Source organism: Dermacentor albipictus, chromosome 1, assembly GCF_038994185.2.
Source record: "Dermacentor albipictus isolate Rhodes 1998 colony chromosome 1, USDA_Dalb.pri_finalv2, whole genome shotgun sequence".
NCBI lineage: Eukaryota > Metazoa > Arthropoda > Arachnida > Ixodida > Ixodidae > Dermacentor > Dermacentor albipictus.
The window spans coordinates 303812905-303832695 of NC_091821.1; the positions used below are offsets into that span (position 1 = coordinate 303812905).

At 43.3% G+C, this 19791-nt stretch overlaps 1 protein-coding gene and 1 long non-coding RNA gene across 10 annotated transcripts in view; one reads left to right on the forward strand and one right to left on the reverse strand.

Annotated features, from left to right (window-relative positions):
* LOC135907227 (mediator of DNA damage checkpoint protein 1-like) overlaps positions 1–19791 on the forward strand; it is a 154502-nt gene that overhangs the window by 131201 nt on the left and 3510 nt on the right. For 7 of the 9 annotated variants that reach the window (XM_070531498.1, XM_070531496.1, XM_070531504.1 and 4 more), the window contains one exon: positions 7770–7853. In XM_070531498.1, coding sequence (XP_070387599.1) covers positions 7770–7853 — 84 coding nt within the window. Of the gene's footprint in view, positions 1–7769; positions 7854–9041; positions 9395–12986; positions 13810–19791 lie in introns of those variants that run through there. The other 2 variants (XM_070531500.1, XM_070531497.1) reach the window with 2 other exon arrangements.
* The window catches only part of LOC139054485 (uncharacterized), a 119655-nt gene that overhangs the window by 74410 nt on the left and 25454 nt on the right, over positions 1–19791 (reverse strand). The window lies entirely within an intron of this gene.

Sequence of the window (19791 nt, forward strand, 5' to 3'; positions counted from 1 at the left end):
ACAGTGTCACCAAGTGCGATGTTTATCCATTGCCACGCATCGACGACACATTGGATCGTCTACAACATGCCAAGTTTTTTTCTTCGTTGGATCTTAAATCAGGGTATTGGCAAATCGAAGTTGATGAACAGGATCGTGAAAAAACAATGCTTCCTTGGTTTGTGTGCATATTATAGGCGCTTTTTCGAGGGATTCTCGAAAATTGCTGAGCCTCTGACATGGCTTACATGCGACGATGTGCCTTTCATTTGGGTGGATGAGCAGCAGGAGTCGTTCAATGAATTGCGCCAGTGTTTGCAAGTGGCCTCGATACTTGTTCATTTCGACGAAGACGCTGACCCCAGCAATACGAGTCTCGGTGCAGTTCTTGTGCAGTGGCAAGCTGGTGCGGAACGCCCCATTGCTTATGCAAGCCACACTCTCACCAAGGCTGAGAAGAACTACTCAACCACTGAAAAAGAGTGCTTAGCGATTGTGTGGGCAATCGGTAAATTCCGACCCTACTTGTACGATAGACCCTTTAAAGCTGTCAGCAATCGCCACGCCCTGTGCTGGCTTTATTTATTTATTTACTCTCATACCCACAGCGCCATTTAGGCATTACAGTGGGGGGGTTACATACATCAATGTAAGCAGCTTATGGCATCGAATAAACAGTATTATGCTATACAATACAATGAAAGAGAAAAAGAGAAAAAAAAAACGCAAAAATGACATGACAAAAATGGTACATCAGGATATCAATGTACAGCACGCAGGAAACGGCATCATAGAATTAAGTAATAAAGCACTATATAATGATAGCAAACTCTGCAATTACTGCATACTGAAAAATAAAGGAGAAAATTTCAAAGAGCATTTGCAAAATGTTCATTATTAAGTATACTAACTACGGCAGCAGGCAGTCGATTCCATTCTAAAATGGTTTTGGGGAAAAAGGTGCTTTTGAAAAGTTTAGTTCTACAAGTGTATTCCCTAACCTTGAGCTCGTGATCTGTTTGTCTGGATATATAATGTGGCTGAAGAATATACTTATTACGGTCTATTCCGATTTGGCCATAAAATATATTGTGAAAAAGTTTCAAGCGTAATGCCTGCCTTCTTTTTTCTAAGGTGTCCCATTTTAATGTTTGTTTTGCGCTAGTAATACTAAGGTTTCTGTCATAGTTGCCGATTACGTACCGTGCTGCTATATTCTGAACTCTCTCAAGTTTATCTCGGTCGGTACACGTAGGAGGGTCCCATACGGTACATCCATATTCTAAAATGGGTCTAACATAGCTTTTGTACAGAAGATCGCGAGCCTGCTGGGGAAAGAGTTTTGTATTGCGCCGTAGAAATCCTAACACTTTGCATGCCTTTGCTGTAATGAAATCAACATGCCTGTGCCAACACATGGACGGCGTGAGGAATACACCCAAGTACTTGTACTCGTGAACAATCTGCAATGGGGAACCGGAGAGATAATATACGGCTTCTGGCATACACTTTTTAGTAAAGCGGATGTGGACAGTTTTCTGTGTGTTTATTTGCATATGTGACTCTCTGCACCAGTTTTGTAGTTCGACTAAATCATTTTGCAAAATAACAGTATCGGCAATGCTTGTAATTTCTCTATATATTATCAGATCATCAGCAAACAATCTTACGGAAGAAACAATAGTGTTGGGAAGGTCATTTATAAACAATAAGAAAAGCAATGGGCCCAATACCGAGCCCTGGGGGACGCCAGACGTTACGCGGGCTGCACTAGATTCTGCGCCATTTACCACTACATGTTGAAACCACAAAGAAAGGTATTCCTGAATCCATGCAATTACTTGTTCATTGATATTAAACCAGCGTAGTTTACATACAAGCAATTTGTGATCCACCAGGTCAAAAGCTTTTCTAAAATCTACAAACACCGAGTCAACACAAGAACGAGCATCCAGTGCACCACAAACTTCATGAACGAATTCTGTTAATTGAGTTGTACAGGAAAGCCCTTGCCTGAAACCATGCTGTTTCTGATTCAGGAGGTTATGATTGGTAATGTGTGTCATTATGTTACTGCACAAGATGTGCTCTAATACTTTGCAGACAATACTTGTTAGAGATATCGGTCTGTAATTGCCGACCAGTTCGCGAGGCCCCGATTTATACACTGGCACAACGCACGCCATCTTCCATTCATTAGGTAGGACCCCGGTGTTCAATGACTTCGAGTACAGTATCTTAAGAAAGGGAACCTCAAGGGAAGAAAGGGAACCTCAAGGATCCTTCAGGCAGACTAGCCCGTTAGAGCCTGCGCTTACAAGAGCACAATATAGCAGTTGTCTACCGATCTGGGAGGAAGCACAGCAATGCTGACTGTTTGTCACATGCACCACTCCCTAGGACGTCAGCGGACCATGACCATGACTTGCCATTTGTTGGCATTATCAACGCCATAAAGATGGCTGAGCACCAGTGCGCTGACCCTGAGCTGCTGCCGCTGATCGAGCACCTTCAAGGAGTTGAAGGTGTTTTACCCCGCTCGCTCCCGCGTGGCTTATCGTTGTACCACTTGCACAACACATCCTTTATAGGAAAAACTGCGGAAGCGGTCCCAATACGTGCCTCCTTGTTGTGCCGTCGGCGCTGCGCCAAGACATTTTGCAAGCCTGCCATGATGAGCCATACGCGGGACACCTGGGATTCGCTAAAACATTAGCAAGGATACGACAGAAGTATTACTGGCCCCGGCTTTATTCTTCTGCGAAACGGCACGTGAAGACCTGCCGCGATTGTCAGCGCCGCAAGAAACCACCAGTTAAACCGGCTGGCTTTCTCCACCCTGTGGACCCACCTCAAGCACCTTTCCAAAACATAGGAATGGATCAACTTGGGCCATTCCCAGTGACCTCTTCGCGCAACAAATGGATAGTCGTCGCTACCGACTACTTAACCCGGTACGCCGAAACCGAAGCTACTCCGCACGCAAACTAATATGAAATGGCCAAGTTCTTTGTATGCCACATCATCCTACGACATGGTGCACCGTCTGTTGTCATCACCGACTGTGCCGAACTGTGCCGAATTTACAGCCGAACTTATGCAGGATGTTCTCCAGCTGATGCATTGCTCTCACCGCAAGAGCACTGCGTATCACCCTCAAACCAATGGATTAACTGAACGTCTGAACAGAACGCTGGCTGATATGCTCTCCATGTATATCGACGTAGAGCACAAGACGTGGGACGAGATTTTACCCTATGTGACCTTCACGTATAACACTGCTGTACAGGAGACTACACAATATACGCCGTTTGAGTTTGTATACGGATACCACGTCTGTATACAAACTCAAACCGTCCGCCGCAGAGAGCTGAAGAAGCCCGCCAGCTTGCTCGGCATCGTATCCGGAGCCAACGGCATGCCGACACCCTTCGGTACAGTCAGGGTCGACGTGACATCCATTACAATACCGGCGCCTTCGTGTGGGTCTGGACGCCCATCCGTCGTCGTGGACTCTCGGAAAAGTTGCTCCGCCGGTATTTTGGTCCCTACAAGATTACACGCCGCCTCAGTGACGTGACCTAGGAAGTCGTCCCCTGCAGTTCTGACCCCGGTTCGCCCCGTTGTCGTCCTCGCGCTGAAGTTGCTTATGTAGTGTGCATGAAACCATACTATGCACGTACGTGAATGCTGCAATGCACCTGAGGAGCTCCATTTCTTGTCGTCGCTGCAAGAACTTTTTCATGCGACTAAGACGGTCGCATTTCGCGTGGGGGGCAGTTGACACAATGATGTGGGGCTCCCGCGCCGCGGGACGGCGCGCGCAAAGGCCGGTGCCATGGAAGACGACGAAGCGCGTAAGCTGCACGCTCTTCTTCTGGCCCGCCATTAAAGAGAAGCGTCTATTTTGTAAGACTCCATCTTCAATCTATGTTACAATACAAACCGGGGCACGAAATTGCTGTTGAAGGTTATGATGACTGTTGTACTGCTGCCCAGCATTCTTGCCTGTGAGATCATCTCCACCACATGCTTGCGGACGCGACGCTGGGCCATTATTTATTAGGGGGGGAGGGGAGGGCAACCCCATGTATGACTCCCCATGATATATGCCATTCCCGCTAGTAGCAGGTGCATAATTTTTTGGACCGTATCTGCCACCTCTTGGTGTGGGGTACTGATTGCTAAGATGTTGGAGCCCGGTCACACGGACCAGAAATTGATGATCTTGTAATTGCCCATTGCTGGCGAGGACCACTGCTTTGGAGAACTGGTGAGTGGCATAGTTCTTGACTGTGAGTCCCTGCCTGGGGCGCACAGTGACTTTAATATCGCCCCTGGGCAGGGGCAGGACTCAGTGTCCTTCCTTACCGGCGGGTGCTGGGAGCGATGGGGTGTTGTTTCTGGACCCGGCCAGGTGGAGGGTGACACCTGCTATCGCTGCCGATTCCCCCCTGGCCAATTCCTTTTTTGTTCAGCTAGTAAGATTGAGTGTCCAATTGCTGTTGGGGTCTTCCCTCATTGATCCGAAGGTAGAGTCTATTCCGGTAGATTACTCCGTGTCGCCCAAATAGCTTTCTTCTCTGCAGTCCATTTCTGCAGTTTCGAAGTCAGGCTTGCCTCACGGAGGGAGCAACGATGACTGCGTGTTACTCTGAGGTGCAGGTAGGCTTGTTTGAGCTGACATGTGACGTGAAACGTAGTGCGCTAGGCCCAACAGCTCACCGCTGACGCGGCTGCGTTAGGCATAGCTTGGTGGCGCGCTTCAAAAGACTTGAAAGCGCCTATTTACACAAAGAACTTGCTACTTACAGCTTCTGTCGGCTTACATGGGACCCGGAAATCCTGAAGGAGGTCTGGCTGACAAGGATTCGGGTGTCTGAGAGCTTTGAATGCATGAAGCAGTGAAATTTCAGGGACCCCATGTGAAGCAGCTCCGCTGCACATAACGCCCGTAGCATTCCTTCGATTTGTTGTATCGGAGTGTCCAGGACTGACCAAGGTGCTGCATATGCAAAGCTCATTGGTTGAAAGCATAATCCAGGGAGCCCAGTACTGTCTGGGATGAATAATCGAAGAGGCCCAGTGTACTGCTCTTTCAAACAGGGCATCGAAAAGGAGCGCCTTCACGATAACGTCAAGGAAAGTGGTCTCCTGTGCGAAGCCCATGGTGGTATACTCCGAATTTGCCATTTGCAGGCGAAATACACAGTGGACATGAGTACAACCTGCCTCTACTGCAACATTGCTATATACCACATTGTCCTGGAGTGCACATATCTTCAGCTGAATGTTGTGCTCTAGCCAGACAAAATTAATGCACTGGCACTGGTGTTGGGCTTTTGCAAACATGCCGAGTGGCCTGACTGGAGAGCCTTTGAGGCTATGAGATGGAGACTTGAACACTGGTGGCACACTCGGAAACAGCCGAATGCTTGAGAGAATGGGCAAGAATGCCAATAAAAAGAAGTCTTTGTTATTGTCTGTCTTTCTCTTTTGGCAAATATTAATAATTTAGAGGCTATACGATGGTGAAACCATCTCGTAGATGTTGAAACCATCTACGTTTTAACTTCTCGTAGATTGCTCAATACAAAGGGAAAGGCAACAGTGATCATCATCATCAAACGGAGAAAGGGTCAACATTTTTTGTTGTTGTCATTGCGATGCATGAACTTCAGTAATAGTGTGCTAATGTGTTACTGCTGTCTCGGGGTGCAAAATTAGGAGGTCTCAGCTTTATTTTAGAGCTGCATTCGAAAATGATGCTGTGGTACGTGGAAGTAAACTGGAGCATGGTGGTACTTTACCGTTTGGTTCTCACAAAAGCGAAAGTGAAATGGAGAAACCACGGTGGGTGAAACTGTTAAACTTCATTTAAGATGTCATTCTGCGACCGCTACAGTGTTCATACCAAACGTGACATTGTGGTGGAATCTATATGTGAGTATCATGCAAGAGGCTGACTACCCATGGGGCAAATCAGCAGTGTGGTTGGGAGGTCTCGTTGACCACTGCAGGCTCTTAACACGGAGCGAAAAACCTGAAGCTGTTATTGACAGAAGCTAGACCATCAAAATGAATGAAGGACGGGCAGACACGCGAGGGCACCTGTAGTCAGCTGCAGAGATAGCTAACGTGGATCTTGAGCACACAGTGCGTGCCGCTCATTGCCTGATGCCTAGTCCTGCATAAGAAATTCCTTGGACATCACAGATGATCTGCTGTGAGATGTCACACGTGACTCGCGGCCATTCCTGGACAAGAATTCTAGCTCATGAGAGTGGCTTGTTGGGCTAGTTGGTACATGGTTATGCTAGGAGAATGCCAGCAAACTTGAGAGTAGGAAAAATCAAGAGGCAGACATAGACAAAGAGACAGGAAGGTGGCTGGACTAACAACTCTTGTTGTTAGTTGTTAGTCCAGCCACCTTCCTGTCTCTTTGTCTATGTCTGCCTCTTGATTTTTCCTACTCTCAAGTTTGCTGGCATTCTCCCAGCATAACAAGAATTCTAGCAGTTATTGTTAGCTGTTTGTCTCTGATGATGAATGAGTCTATTGATTGAATGGAGTCTGTTCTGTAGTTAACTGCATTGAAGAATCTTCTTTTTTTCAATTCTCTACATCTCAAAACCAGTCATCGACTTGTATTCCTGTTTTTACGGTAATTCAGACTTTAATATTTAACCGTGTCAGTGGGGGCTCCCTATTTGCTACATCCAAATGTAACGTTATCAAATGGACCAAGGAAGAAACAAACAAATGTTCACTAAATCCACATTTCTGTATTTAGTGAAGAAATGCATTACCCTTGCTTGCATTTTGCATGAAATCTGCACAGAAAGTGAAATTTTTTCATTTTGTGCAAAACAGCAAGTGTCTACAACCTGTTAGGAGAATATGCAGAAAACTTCAGCAGAACATTGAGTACTTCACAACTTCACCATGTGGCAGTGATGGTGCAACATGTGTCTTATTCAAATAGACATGCATTTTGCTGCTGTGTGTAGCTTTCATCACAGGCCAGCAACTAACCATCACATCACATTGTTCTCAGCAAGTTTGTTAGTAGCCTGTGCACTGCAATTTGCAATGTTTATTCTATCACACAACTCACGCTTAATCAAAAACGTTCTGCTAGAACTAGGTTGTCTAACTATAGTAACAAGTTGCCCTAGCAGTCAAAAAGAAAGCCTCAACCGAGATGGTGATTCTGTGGAGCCTCTGAAACAACATTTTGTCGGCAGAACACAGCTGCAATGGACAAGTTCAAAAGCTGACGCATCGCTGCCGAGGTGGCTGTAGTTACCAGTACACACCCAAGGTCTGTCCCTATTATCGCACGCACTCCCAAGCCGTAACAATCAGCTATTGAGGGGAGCTGACTGACTAAGCAGTTTTTCCAAAGTATTACAAATCTATGCAGCACCTGTTATTGCCCTATACTTATTTTTTCCTATAGCTCTAATTCCCGAAGGTGCTTTTTTGTAGCCTTTTGTATTGTGGGCATTAGGCCTCATGGTGATGATACCGTTCCTGGCTTTATGCGCCCGTCCATGTCCTTACTCGTCCGTGTCTTTTTTAGCGCAATTCCCTTCTTTAAGTTTATCCTGTTGTAGCTGCTGGTTACATGAGGCCAGAAAAGAGGAGCACTGCAACAAGGTGCACCTTGGCCTTGTAGCCACTGAGCTGATTTTCATTTTGGAGTTGGTGGGGCTTGGCCTGCTGCATTGCAGCACTTTTCAAAACCTTTATGTTAGCATGTGCTAATGCCACCACTGGTGTTGCAGGGTCGCTGTGGAAGCATTATGAGAAAGCAGCCATCAAGCTGGAGAACCTGCTCAGTCGGCTGGAAAGCTTTCTCTGCCATGGAGGTGAGAGGGCTTACTTGGCTCCACTGTTCAAAACAACTTGCTGCATACTATGGCATTGCAGTAAAAGAGAACACTTATACAGATTTAACTAATTGAATTAACGGGGGTGTCACTCTCTTAGCCTTGCACATTTATCCAACCTTCTGCACCATCCTGCATCATGTGCTACGTAGTATGGGACTTGCACCATAAATAATTGATTTCACTATGATCTCCCAATAACAAAATTCTAGGCCAAGTAATATGTTAGTTTTGTTGCAATAGCAATTATAGGGACACTCCAACTGAATTTTTGCCGTCATCGGCAGCGTCAGTGTTGGCATCAACGTGGAGATCTACATGTATTTAGGTATATGTATGCTGTATGCTTATCCATGCTGTATATGCTAGTTATGTTGCTAGGCTATTCAATCACTGAAGTTGCTCATACTAGGTCTTCTGTTCTTGACTAAATATTCCTCGGAATTTTGAGTATGGCAGCCCACAAACAAATGTCATGAAATATAACATTCACAGTGCATGCCTTTGTCTTTTCTCAAACCATTAAATAAGTGCAGAACAATAGCAGTGCTCAAGCCTGAAAGTGATGTAATTTTACTGGCGTGGTTCCTTACAGGCAGCATAGTGGCGCTTGTTTGATGTCATTACAGGCATCGCATGGTGTGTAAAAGCTTTTAAAGGTGCCAGAAATTTTGGCACAGCTGTGTACTCACGTCTGTGTTAGTTGGACCTGGGTATAGTTAGAACACAGTCTGAGAAATTTTATTTATTTACTTGTTTATTTATTTATGAATACTACAATCCCTGTTTGGGATTTTAGAAGGGTAGGAATCAGCAGGTACAAGATCTTCCCAAAAATATATACAACTAATGCAAACATGTCACACTTTGTCAAAAAATATAATATGTACAACTTTTGTAGACTGAACATACTGCAATTGAACCCCTTTATAAGAGACACGTACCGGGGAGCTGTTTGCTTCTTATATGAGAGGTCTCTTATAGCAGGGTACCAAGTTCTCATTTTCTAACCAGCCCTTATTTCGATATTGGCACCATACATTTAAAACAAGCACAAAAGAAGGCTAAAACCTGTTGAAAAAGGTTTACTATTTGACATTTGTTGTTACGCTACGTTACTGGTGAAATGGTTCTCAAGCTTGGTTTGCTTCATGGCTGTATTGACAGTGTTCTTCAGCACAGCTTCTTCCAGCTTGGTGACAAGGTCAAGCATTCCTTCATGGTCACTGGTCCAAAGCTGCATGTGGTGATGAACTCAGCCAAGTACTGTCATGACTTCCCTTCAGAAGTTATTGATGCTGCACAATCACTTTCATTGTCAGACACATCTGTAGCACTGTCTTCACTTTTCTCATTTTCCTGCACCATCCTCATTATGTTCTCATCACAGAGGTCTTCTGTAGCAGCAAGATTGTCATCCGCTTCAACAAAGCCCTGAAATGTGCCAGACTCATTAAATTTACTCTGAATGATGGGCCAAGATTCTGGCTCCTCCATTCACGTAATCAAAGTCTTCTTCTGCAATGTCCTCGTGTGTATCTTCTTACTGCAGATTAAAACCCTGTTTACGGAAGCACCCTCTCACAGTGCTCTTCTTAATGTTGTTCCAGGAGCCAGTTAGCATTTCAGCTGCTGTCCTCAAGTTGATTGTTGTTTCTCGCTTCTGCAGCATATCAAAAAGCAGCCGTTGAACCAGCCCTCCTCTGTACTTTGCTTTAACAGCTATTATGACCCCTTGATCCAGAGGCTGTAGCAAGAATGTGCAATAGCTCAGCTCAGCTTTCAATGGCAGAGTTTTCATGTGTGCCGAACAGCTGTCTAAAAACATGAAAATTTTTCTGCTTTTCAATGCCATCTTCTGATCAAATCTACACAGACATTTGTTCACATCTCAGCTGTCATCCACGAGGCCTTGTTTGCAGTGTACTCGACATTCATAGAGTAAGTCTTTAGGCAGCATAGGTTTTTGGACTTGCCAATGATAAGAACTTTTTGTTTTTCAGTTCTGTTCGTGTTAGTACAGGACATACTATCTTTGGTCTTTTTGCCTCCACTGCAATCCTGATTAGCAAGGGCAAATGTTCTTCCAGGGAGCATTTTGAAAAATATTGCCGACTCATCCAGGTCGAAGACGTCGCAAGCTTTCCTTCCTATTGGCAATGTTGGCAATGTCTCGTCTTTCCACTGCCTTACGGCATTTTCGTGGGCAGCTTTGCTTTCGCCACAAGCAGCTTTGTAGCTTATTCCATGCCTACGCTTGAAGCGCTCAAACCATCCTTGACTGGCTTAAAACTCTATGCCAAAGCCAAACGCAAGCTGCCTGGCTCTGGCTTGAACCAAAGGTCTGCTGAGCAGTATGTTCTTGCTTTGTGCATCCTGTATACACAGAAGAAGCACTTCTAAGGCAGGATGGGATGACTTACGCAGTTTTGATCTGCTTGCTCTGGTTGGAGCTTCTTTTAACAGCTTCTATTGTCTGGTCCAAATCCTGCCGGTCGTCTTTCTAGACAACCCAAATTTCCTAGCGGCGTCCGCTTGCTTCATTACACACTTTATATCCACAATGATGTCCAACTTTTTTGCGACAATCAGGAAAGTACAGCGCTTGACGGAGCTGTCTGCCATACTGACAGCCGGGTAACCACGGTGAGTAAAGACAACAGCACATGGAGAAAGAAAATTGGAACAGTAGGGCGATGGCGATTTGACTATACACTGTGGACAGGGTTCATCGGGTCCCCTGCGAGCTTGCCCGGCAAAGCCCAAGCAAAACTGAAACTAAGCATAATGAAACTGAATAGAATATATACAGGGATGCACGAATGGTGAAAATGAACAGTAAAATAAACAAGTTCTAGAAGCATAGCCTTTGAGATTTGTAGCTTGGACTGTCGTCATCTCTAACCACAACAGGCTTGTTTTTGTTTTGACTTGGTTATTGTCTCGCTTTCTGCTGATTCTTAGCTCGCTCAAGTGCCCACACGTGCGGTTGTGCTCGTGCCCTTGGCGTTAAGCTTGAAGTGCTTCTCTGTGAAGCATTCCCATTGCAGGGGCCATTAATCATTGTTTTTTTGCTGACTGATCCACTATGCGCACGTCTGTCACTTCCTTTTGCTTCCACTGTGGATGTAACTGCAATCAGTGGCCGACGGCACTGCATGTAAAGTTAAAATGTCTGTTACAAACGAGATTATTGACCAGTATTCACAGACAACTTGTCCTTTACAGCCGATTGTCTTCTATATCCTGTGTCTCTTACAAAAGAGGTCCAATTAATGGGAGAGATAGGGCGGCCAACCATGTGGGTGAATAGTGTCAATTATACCCGATTGTATGTTCTATTCGTGCCTCTTATAACGGGGTTCGACTGTATTAGGTAAATATGAACAGCATGAAGACAGCCTGACATTACATGACATATGCAACTCAACATTACAAATGCATAAAAATTGATCCAATAAATAAGATGACAACAAAAGAATATAGGCCCAAGTCATATCTGGAAACTCAACATGAACATAGACAAAGAAGGTTGCAGTACTTGCCGGTTTGTTAGTGAATTCCAATGCGTTACAGTTCTTGGAAAAAAAAGGTATGTAAAGCAATTATCACGAGTTGGGTAAGGTGTTCAGTTGTTCCATTGTCAGTCAATGTGTCAATTGTGTGCCATTGTGTTAATGTTCAGTTGTGCCATTGTCTCAGGCTGCAACTTTAGGAAAAGGAATAACAAAAGACATGTCTGTCTTAAAATGACATGTTAATGCCTGATATAAGAATTGTAGACATGAGGAACGATTTCTTTTAGACAAAGCGTGTAAATTTGCCCTTGTTATTAGCTTGCTTACTGATGTGTGGTCATAACAATGGCAAACAAAGTGAACGGTTATCTTTTGAATTATTTCCAGCCTTTCAATATTAGTTATGGTGTATGGGTTCAAAATAAAACTGCGTAGTCTAACGTGGGTAAAGTAATGAACGAGAAAAAAAGGGGGTTAACCGAGGGGCCCAATTTTTATTAATTGTATCAAAAGAAGCCAACAAACAATGACACCAAGGGCAACACTGGGGAAATTGTACTGACTAATCGAAATGAACAAATTATAAATTAATGAAATTGAAAGTGGATGAAAAATGATTTCAATTCCATTAATTTATAATTTGTTTATTTCAGTTAGTCAGTACAAGTAATTTCCCCTGTGTTGCCCTTGATGTCTTTGTTTGTTGGCTTCTTATAATATGGGTAAAGTAACAGATTTATATGCAAGGAGAGGAGTTGTTGGAGTAGAAGTTTAAGTGCTGTATGAAGAAAGAATAGCTTGCAATGTATGTTTGCTGTAACATGAACAATGTGTTTATTCCACCTAAGGTCCCCTGTTAACCGAAGTCCTAAGTATTTATATTCTGTCACTTTTGCCAGAAACAAGTTGTTGATGTTGTGCTGATAGAGCAGAGGAACTTTCTTGTAATTCTGATTTGTACTGCTTTTTCAAGATTTAAGGATACTTGCCATTTATCGCACCATTTATTGCTGTAAGAATAGTTGATCAGATACATCTGTAACCTCAGTGTACAGCATGCAGTCATTGACATATAGCCTAATTTTGACAGTTAGTCATCAGTGATATCGTTTATGAATATAAGAAAGAACAGTGGCCTAACCGAGCCTTATGGGATGCCTGAATGCACTGAAACCTTAGCCGAATTGTGCTCGTGAAAGGAAACAAATTGTTTCCGCTCAAGAATATATTCTGACATCCAGGATACTAGTTTTAAGTATGCAGTTTAATTTGTAAATCATTTTTTTTTGTAAGACTGTTTTGAACGCTTTGCAGAAATCGAGAAAATTTGTGCCAGTTTGATTGCCATTGTTTATGGAAGTCCCAAAGTCATGAATTATTTCAATTAATTGCATTTGTGTAGAAAAACTCCTGCGGAACCTGTGTTGATGTTTGGCGAAAAAGTCATGCTCTTTAAAAAAGCTCCAAAATATACTTATGCATTATATGCTCCATCAGTATACAAGTGGTCGAAATTAATGAAATGGGACAATAGCTTTTAACACAGTGTTTTGTTCCACTTTTGTGAAGTGTTTTCACCTTTGCTACTTTCCAGTCATTTTGGACTTGACCTTCCTGCAATGACATTGAAAAGAGGATGAAAAAGTATTTTGCTATGCATTCTGCATATTTCTACATTCTGCATATTCTGCATTCTGCATATTCACTAGGGATGTTAGCGAGGCCCCATGCCTTCTTGACATCAAATTTTAGGAGCATATTAAGTATGCCTTGTTTGCTAATGATAACGTGAGATATAGCTCGCAAACTGGATGCAAAATTTGGTAGTCTGTTGTCATTCCTAGTGAAAACAGATTGGAATTGATCATTAAAAGCACTGCCTATTTTTGAACAGTATTGTGTTGTACAGCCGTTGACATCAAAAATGTCCCAGCCATGTGGTGAAGGAACAATCGCCCGCCAAAATTCTCCTGGGGAAGTGGAAATGATGTTAGGTAGGGATACACCATAGTAATGCTGTCTGTTGGGCACAACTTGACTCTGGACTTGCATGGATAAAGTAGATCTTTTGTGTTTCAGCTTACTATCTTTCAATGAGCATCTTTTCTTTTTTAATCTTTTAAGTTTTCTTCTTAGCGGCAGTGTGGATCGAAATATCCAACAATTCTTACATTTTTATTTTCTTGCGATGATGGGGACAAAACGATCGACACATTTGCTAACAATGCCTTTAAAGCAACCCCAAAAAAAGTTTACGTCAGCAGTGGAACTTGAAAAGGCGTCAAAACTAAAAGACAGCATATCAATTATTGAAATATATGCCCTAGAAAAGTTTGCAAAATGCGAACGCCTCGATTTTTATCTATGAACATGCCAGAGAGCGTTAGTAATATTATTTTGTGATCAGAAATACTGGGAAGAATGTCATAATGTGCATTGGAAACAGGAATACCACTGATAAGAAATAAATCAAGTATCGATCCGACATCACCCTGTGTTTGAGTAAAATCGTCTACAATTTGTGATAGATCAAACGCAAACACCAGATCAGCAATTGCATCCCTGGGCTGGCCATTTTGGTTCTTAATTGACAATGGTTGCCAGTCGACTCTCGGTACATTGATGCCCCCGAATAAAACAATGTCACAGTGTTGCCCGTAAGGCAAAACATCGATTACGATAGCAAATTAGTAGACAGCTGTACGAAGTAAGCATGGTAGATTTCTCTGAGATGTAAACTTGTGCATATTGGCTTACCAACTAAATGAAAAAGCATGGTGTCATGCACACACAAGCAGACATGAACACGTCTCACTAGATGACCGTGGAAACTCTGTCAAAACACTGGAGTGAGGAAGTGCGGCAGAAGCAGCGAGCAAATTGACCTTCATGCTGCCTTTCGCTTCATCATGGACTAAGCGGCAAGACCCTAGCGCACACTAAGCTATTGGCACTCAGCGCTGTCTGTCCCCATTGCTGATCGCTTTCGAGGTAGGGCCCGCATGTCCATACGCAGCAGCCACAGGAGTAGGGACCCCTCCCCTCGGTGCCTTGTGCGCGATGGAACACAGCACTTCCTCCCCGCTTTCCTCCCTTGCTCACTAACCTGCGAGATTGAGCTGCCATCGCCAGCTCACCCTTGCATGCTTTCAATCACACATACAGCATACGGCACGTGGTGACAATGTTATCACCTTTGGACTTTATACGGAACATAACGGTGACGATGATGCCGACGGTGATGACAGAAATGCGCCTGGAGTGTCCATATAACTGCTATTGCAGTAGTAATCCGGTCAACTTGTTTTACGTGCATGTTCATATAGTTCTTCAATTCTAGAATAGCAGTGGGGTCAGGGGAAGGCAGTCTGTACACCACTCCAATAATGTACTTAATGTTTTGGTGACAAGCTTTACAAAAAATGGACTCTACATCTAGGACATCCGACATTCTTAATTTATCGAAAGAATTCCCGAAGAGAATGCATGCCCCCCTCCCCCCCCCGCTCCATAGTCCCATTACTATTTCTTCGCATCATAAAGTGATCATAACTGCAAAAGCAGTATAAGTGCTCACTAACCTGTGCCAAGAAACACAACGGGTTTTTTAGAATAAAAACAGGAACAGCGCAACACAGGACTCGCTCGTCCTGTGTTGCGCTGTTCCTGTTTTTATTCTGAAGATGAACCAACCAGCCCCATTGCACACACTGAGAATGGGTTTCTTAGCATTCTGCCAGCTTTGATGCAGCCCAGCACTGTGTTCAAGTGCAGCACTAAACCTTGTCAACCTTTAACCGGAGCTAACAATGTCTGGTTATGGTTGTTACCCAACTCTAATGTGCATCATTCTTTTCCGCGAAAATTGGGCCAAAAATTGCCAGTGCAGTGCAATCGGATACAGACCCAAAACTGCCTTCACAGAGTTTGTGTGCTTTACCGCCTAGCAAGGATGTATTGCGGCGAAGCTGACTTAAAAAAAAAGAAGGAAAAGACATGCGGCACTTTTGGAAAATAGGCTGCCATTGTGCAACATGTATTTGACCTTTGTCCATTTTTCTTGTTAAAAAAATCGGGAACGTGTTAGATTTCTCCTGTGTATAAGAGCTTTAATGTAATTTCTGCATTAGTTTTCTACTTTGGACTCATAAAAAGTGGCTGCGCATTTCATTCAAGGGCCTGCTATAATTGCACAAATACTGCCAAATGAATTAAATGGTGTGTTTTGGTGTTTTTTCTGCATCTTATTTAATTCGACTCAAATGAGTGTTACACTATGCTCCATCATTTGACCTGAATGATGTAGCACAGTGTAAGACATCCTAATTAGCTGGATGAACACAATAGGAATGCAAGCTGCACCAAGTAGCAACAGCCCATAATTGGCATGCTACAGAAAAATTGTCACTGGGGGGGGGGGTCTATTTTGTAAGAGTCCATCTAGTGGACTGTCCGTTTTGGCCACTGCTAATTGGATGCAGCTGTATGAGAGAGGAGGAGACGGGCGGCCCTAGCCAATGAGCAGTGGCCGAATTGGACAGTCGTCTAGGTGGACTTGCAGAATACCCCCCCAGGTGCCTCCTGTTTCAGTCTTGGAGCATTTAATCTACCCCACAACATTTAAAACTGTGAAAGAATACTGAGAGCAAATACTTTTAAGCATTTTAAGAGCTTTGAGAAAGAACTCTTGAAAGTGAGCAAATGATTTAACCATAGGACATTATTGGTGGCATCACAGTGTACCTGCTAAGCACTAGACCAATGCTGCTACTATAGAATCCAGGGAAATATGCATTACATTGTAGACAGTGAGCATTTGCCAATATTCTCTCAATTGCTTTTACATTGTTGGTAGTTCAGGACTGCTTCTTGCATAGTGAAGGTCACAACCTGTACTGCTCTGCTTTCAAGACAGCGGCAGAGAATGGACGGGATTGACACCGAGTGGAGCGCACAGCTGTTTTATTTTGTAAAAATGTGGTTGGAAAAGTTTTATTACATTATCACATAGAAGAAGCCTCTTCATACTGCTCTGTTGGTGCAATTTGCTGGAATGTGGCATCCTGACTGTAAGCAAGCAGTAGCGCTTGGAGAGCATAACTATTCATGTGACCAGGACTTAGATTTTCTAGGGATTCCTTCTGCTCGGTTCTATGCTATTCTTATCACTCACCATTCACGGTCGGCTTATCCCATTGATAACATGGGCGAAGCTCACTTTGACCACTTGAAAGCTTGAAAAGAATATATATATATATATATATATATATATATATATATATATATATATATATATATATATATATATATATATATATATATATATATATATATATATATATATATATATAGCATCGGCAAAGAAATTACTACAAAATCACTGACAAGCACAGCTCACTACGCCCACATCCCCACTAGTTGCAAGTATTTGCAGTACTGCATTTACGTACTGCTGACTCGATCCTGTTTCTTTCACTGCTTTTTTTTTCTCACATATTCCCTATTGTTTTGAGTTGTGAAAGAACTGTGTGGCGTTCTGGAGGGATTTATTCTGCAACAGAGTCATTTCTTGGTATAAAACAAATACTTCAAGAGTTGTAGTTTTAACATACTATAATCCGTCCCACCAACTCCATGCAGTGCAGCGAAAGGCTCAGCCAACCACAACCTCTGTGCAGCACCAACTGAATTGAAGCTTCATGGAAATATAGTTAAACCTCAATATAGTGAAGTCCATAAAATAAGCACATTGTTAAATCAAAATTTTGTTGCGCTGAAGTGAGACTTTTTATGCAAATAAGTATTTGCCAGTGCACTTTTCTTACACTGAAGAGGCCGTAAAAATTTCACAATTATTGTGCAATCAGAAGAAAAAAATAAAGAATTTCAGTGAGAAAGAAAATTTTAGAGTTTGAGAGTTGGCGACCAAAGATATGGTTTCATGCCGTGTTGACATTATCTTCACGTAGCTGGTAGGAAACGAAGCCTGCGAAGCTTTCGTGTCCTCTGCCGTGGTGGCTGATAATGTCACCCATAGTGAAAAGACGCTATCAGCGGACCAATCTCCACACAGTTCGAACAATGCAGCATCGAAACCTGTCGGAAGCCGAGAATAATTAGCTTTACTTTAAAATCACTTGAAAGTGAGGCAACGGGTGGCAACCTGTTGTCCACGGCCACTATGTTTGTTTGAAGTTGCAATATTGCATGCGTGTGTCATGTCTGAGAAATCGAGCCCAATCTGATACGGCATATGAAATTTCAGCAGCCATTATGTATCCTTTCTAGAATTGATTCTATAAGAAAGTCACACTTTTGACCAAAAGGAGAAGCATTTGATACCACAGTTAGGAAACTGCATCAAGGTTCATAGTTTTACCAGCCATATAAATTGCAGTAGAGTTCCTTAGTAACTAAATTATCAAGCATGGTGTCGTGAACAGAAAGACAAACATGCATGGATCTCACTCTATGACTGCAAACACTTGCTGCGACAACGCTAGCATGATGAGCGCAGGCTGAAGGGAGCAGACGCGCTTCCCTGCCTCTCGGATCAAAGCTTCTCCGAAATTAGAGATTGCACGACCTCCAGCACTAAACGCAAGGAAAGACAGCATACATCAAGCCAGCAGCCATCTTGGCTCGCTCAACCCTTGCAGATTAGCTCCAAGATAGATATGCGCTCAGTTGCGATTTACAGCCCTGCATAGTCACAGCCAGGCTAGAGGAGCAGGCGTGCTTAATTGCCCCTCCTCCCCTGCCATGTGCTTGATCACTTTTAGCGTGCACTCACCCAAGGCTCCCTACCCCCAGCACATGCTCGATCACATTACTGGCTCTGGCTGATAGGAACTGCACCGCACTGAGTTGGCGAGTTGGGGTACATGGATTCAGTGTTGATGGTCCTCTTAACTATAGGCAGCAAATGTAAAGAGCTAAATGTTGTGGTTTTACAGGGTGTGGAGGATCATGTTTGCCAGCAAACAGTGGAACTTGGATTATACGTCCCCCGCTCATGCAGTGATTCACATTTTATGACGAATTGGTTTGGTCCTGGCAAAACCACCTTAGTAGTAATGTATTAAAAACCTCGATAATACAAAGCAATGCTATGCCGATCCCACCAGATGTGATGCCTCTTTGGTACCATCTGAGAAAAAAGAAAACCCTAAGCTCATGTTGGGCGGCATGTGAGCACATTGCAACTGGCTGATAATGGGTCTGCAATGCCGTGCTTACTTGATTGTAACGCGAGCTCTTTTCATAATTTTCATTGCTTGAACTCAGCTCTCTTGTTACATTCGAATAATGGCAAAGTTCACCATTTTAAAACAAATGTCCCACCTAAATTCCACGGTTTTTAATGTTGGCAACCTGTACCTTTATGCCTTGATCCAATCCATAGAGAAGTCGACCGAAGTCAAAACTTGTTTTTTTGTTGGAATCGACACCATTTTTGCTGGACTTGTCTTACGGTTACGGTGCTGCAGTACCCTGTTATGGTGGCTAGAGGAGTAGGTGTGCTGATCGAGCGTAGTTCACCACTTCTCCGCATCATGACGCAAAAATGGTGCTGCAGTCATCAGAACAGTTCTCCTGCGTGCGTTGTCATCCATACGCAATGAAGAGGATGTTTGACGTGTGTTTGAAAAGGGAAGACAGAATGCCTGTTTGAGGATATCGCTGCCGCTGGTTTCAGCTATGATGTATGCTTCAAATATCATTTTGTAAAGTGCAAGGAAAGCTGTATGGGCAATTGTGCTAGTGTCAGAAAACACGAAGTGCTGGAACTATTTAGCTTCTATTCAAGAACCTCACGCTACAGCTTTAGTGGTTTTGAACGAGTGCGGAGTTATTTTGGAGCTTTAGGCTGTGAACCAGTGGGTAGTTTCTTCGTACATTTGGTGCAGCCAAGTATACTTGAATAAAATAAGTTTTAATGTCCAGAAGCACACGGGCTAGCTATGAGAGATGCTGCAGTGGGACATTTCATTCCGGAATACTTCTTGCTCCAACTGAGAGTTGTTAACGTGGGTCTAAAGCTAAGTACACAGGCATTTTTGTTCTGACCCAATCAAAATGCTGCCGCCATGGCACATAAACGAATCCATGACCTCTTCATCAGCAAAACAGTAATAACCACCAAGCCATCATGGCGGGTAAGAATGCCATTTGGCGCAAGTTGCATTTTGTTCTGTATTTACAGCTTTTGTGTAATTAAGTCTTGTTGTTGTTCACCGTTCCTAATGCTTAGTAATATATCCCTACAACCATTCACGCTGTAGCAGGCAATATTTCGTATATTTAAGCAACAAGTGAACTTGCCTTTCCTGCAGAGTTATGGGGTGCAGCCGTCGGTTCCTAGCACAGAAATCACACGTTTCCAATTGAACTATATT